This window comes from Penaeus monodon, chromosome 26, assembly GCF_015228065.2.
Source record: "Penaeus monodon isolate SGIC_2016 chromosome 26, NSTDA_Pmon_1, whole genome shotgun sequence".
In the NCBI taxonomy this organism is placed as follows: domain Eukaryota; kingdom Metazoa; phylum Arthropoda; class Malacostraca; order Decapoda; family Penaeidae; genus Penaeus; species Penaeus monodon.
In genome coordinates this window covers 28607146-28610492 of record NC_051411.1, presented here as the reverse complement: position 1 = coordinate 28610492, position 3347 = coordinate 28607146, and the positions used below count along the sequence as shown (strand labels likewise).

Below are 3347 nucleotides of genomic sequence, written 5' to 3'. Positions count from 1 at the left end.
CCCTTTTTCCCTTTTCCCCCTCACCCCCCCCCTTCCCCTTTACCCTTTCCCTATTTTCCCCCCCCATCACCACGCACCAGCTGCCAGCGCCTCTACGAGCCACTTTCGCTGAATTCCTGAGTTGCGATGGCTGCAGCGCACGCGATGCCTTGGACACGAGGGGTTTTCGCCTGATTGTTCCTTGAAACCTGTATATAATCTTTTCCTTTTTTTGTTTTGTTATTTTTCTCTTCTTTATTTCGCTCCTCTTCTCTTCGCACTCTCTGTGTATGTATATTTGCATGTATATGTATGTGTGTATATATTTTATGTATGTATGTGTGTATATATATATAAATATACATGTATATATGTATGTGTATATATATATATATATATATATATATATATATATATATATATGGTGTGTGTGTGTGTGTGTGTGGTGTTTTGTGTGTGTGTGTGTGTATACATATATGTGTGTGTGTGTGTGTGTATACATATATATTTTGTGTGTGGGGTGTGTGTGTGTGTGTGTGTGTGTGTGGTGTGTTGTGTGTGTGTGTGTGTGTGTGTGGGGTGTGTGTGTGTGTGTGTGATATATATATATGTATACGTATATATAATATTATTATTTTATATTATATATATATATATACTATATATATATTTTATATATATTATATATTATAATTATTTATATATATATATATATTATATATATATTTTCTTATATCTATATATATATATTATTTATACATATATATATTTTATATATATATATAATTATATAATTATATATATATGCGTGATGATCATACTTATATTTCCTTATCGAAACCCATTTCATATCTACTAATCACGTTACACCAAAAAAAAAAATCCACAGGAAATATAAACCAAACACCAGATTCACAAATTAATTGTATCTAGAGGTGAAATTCCGCCCCCAAAAGAAAAAACCCCTCTCCCTTTAAAAAAAAACCAATAATTAATAACAATAATGATACCAATAACAAAAAAATAATATTGATAATGATAACAATGATAATAATAATAATATAATAATAAAATAATAATAATAATAACAATAATAATAATATAACAAAATAATAATAATAACAACAACAATAATAATAAATAAATAAAGAATAAATAAGAGGCACTGAGCATATCAAAGGTCTGCCCTTAAGAGCGAACCCGTTCTGTGCACAAGAGCATTCGATCGGGAAAAGCAAAAATCTACCGATAATCTTCCAAACCGAGATGTTTATAAAACCCGTTTGTAGGCGACCACGTCCTCCCCCCCTTTAAAGTATGGCCTTTTGGTAGGGGTGGGGTAGAGAGAAATGGGGGGGAGGGGATTCAAGCTGTGAGTGAAAGTTGAAACTGTTTCCTTATTTAAAAAATCAACGAGAGTCATGTCAAAGCATTTTATATTTTTATATGATGTTGCAATTTCGCAACTCTGCCTCGACAATGTTGTGGGAGGAGTAACGATGATAATGAAATTGATAACAATGATAATGATAATAAAAAGTATTGGTGATAATAACAATGAAACAATAATAACAATAACGATAATATAGATGCTGATGCTGATGCTGATGATGAAAGATAACAGTACTGGTAGTAATAAACATCTACAACAGCAAAAACAATAATAACAAAAATAACAAAAGTAATCATATCAATAACAACAAACAAAAAACAGTTACAACGGCAATCTTAACAATAACACCCGTAATCAAAATCCTTTAAACAACCCCCCCCTAAAAAAAGCAGCCAAAGGGCAAAAACTGCATCCCTGCAGCGGACAAAAGGCGATTGAAGACAATCCGGCATCGGAACAGAGGCGGATCAAACTCTCCTTGATGAATAAAGAGACTCACTTTCTCGCCTTTATATTGATCAGTTCATGCGGCACGCTGCCTAACGCGCTTGCTTCCCCCTAAAGATTTATTGAGCAATTACCATGCAATTAAGTTAATGGTCACTCCGGTAGAAAATATTTGGAGCGCCATTCGCCCTCGAAGCTGCTCATTAGGGAGAAATCTAATTGATGGTTAAAAGGTCTGACGCCCCGACCCCCGCCGACCAGGATGTATGTATATTACGTATGCACTCTGTATGCATGTAATATAAAGTATGTAAAATATATAATGTATGTATGTAGATATTATGTGTGTATGTATGGGCATTTTTTTTTAATATATGTATATATATATATATTTTATATATATATAAATATATATAAAAATATATATATTATATATATATATATGTGTGTGTGTGTGTGTGTGGGTGTGTGTGTGTGTGTGTGTGTGTGTGTGTGTGTGTGTGTGTGTGTGTGTGTGTGTGTTTGTATGTGTGCGTTGAAGTTAAATTTATATGTATATGTAAATTAAATACATATATATAATATATATATATATAATATATATATTATATATATATATATATATATATTGTCCCATATGTGCCAAAATCTTCCAAGAGTACCACTAGTCAACGCACATAACTTTGTGAGGATGGTTGAAAAGGAAAGGGGCTGGCGCCTAAGTGGCAGCTTTGCATCAGTGCAGGTACTGGTTATGTTGAGGGGTTTGTTTAAACTTTTTGTGAAGGTCTCAACTTTTTGCCGTTTCTACGAGCGTATGATGCTGGGAAAGCATGGAGTTAGAAAAGCTATACACACACACACACACACACAACACACACACAAAACACACACACACACACACACCCCACACACACACACACACACACACACACACACACATATGTATCTAAAAAATCGAATTCATTTTAAATGCCCTAAAGTCATTTGTTTATTCTCAACCGAACTACACAATGGCAGCAATAGATTAGCATTGCATAACTGCAAAGGCAACGGCAATGCCACGGCTTGCGTAGTCTTAAAGTGCCTGAGCACAAAACCCTCTAGTTATTGATTGCAATTCCGCCATTGTGCATGCAAGGCTATTAAACCCTCCAACTACGAACTGGTTTTTAAAAGGAAAAGTGAGAACATTGTACGTTCGTGCCACGGTTACATTGTTGACTTAGCCTTGCATTTAAATACTTCCCTTTTTCTTTTCCACAAAATATATGCTTTTTACAGCGACCTTTTCCCAATAAGCTAAATTTAAAACAATTTTATTGTCATTTCAACTACTGCCGTCATTATTTTAGTTATCACTTCAGTGTAATCTTTTAATATGAACGTCAGCATTTTTATTATTCATGATATTAATCATCTAATATTTAAACCATCGTTTTTTTAAACGCATCAACATTATCTCTCGTGCATCATTCCCACCAACAATGTCATTTTTATCTTCTAATCACCATGATCATTTTGTAAC

The 3347-nt window shown here is 33.5% G+C and overlaps 1 protein-coding gene across 1 annotated transcript in view; it reads left to right on the top strand.

The window, feature by feature from the left end:
• The first annotated feature begins 2456 nt into the window (after positions 1-2456).
• Positions 2457-3347, top strand: part of LOC119589644 — a 4424-nt gene continuing 3533 nt past the window's right edge. The window contains exon 1 of the mRNA XM_037938239.1: positions 2457-2650. Within this exon, the coding sequence (XP_037794167.1) occupies positions 2457-2650 (194 nt within the window). The remainder of the gene's footprint in view (positions 2651-3347) is intronic.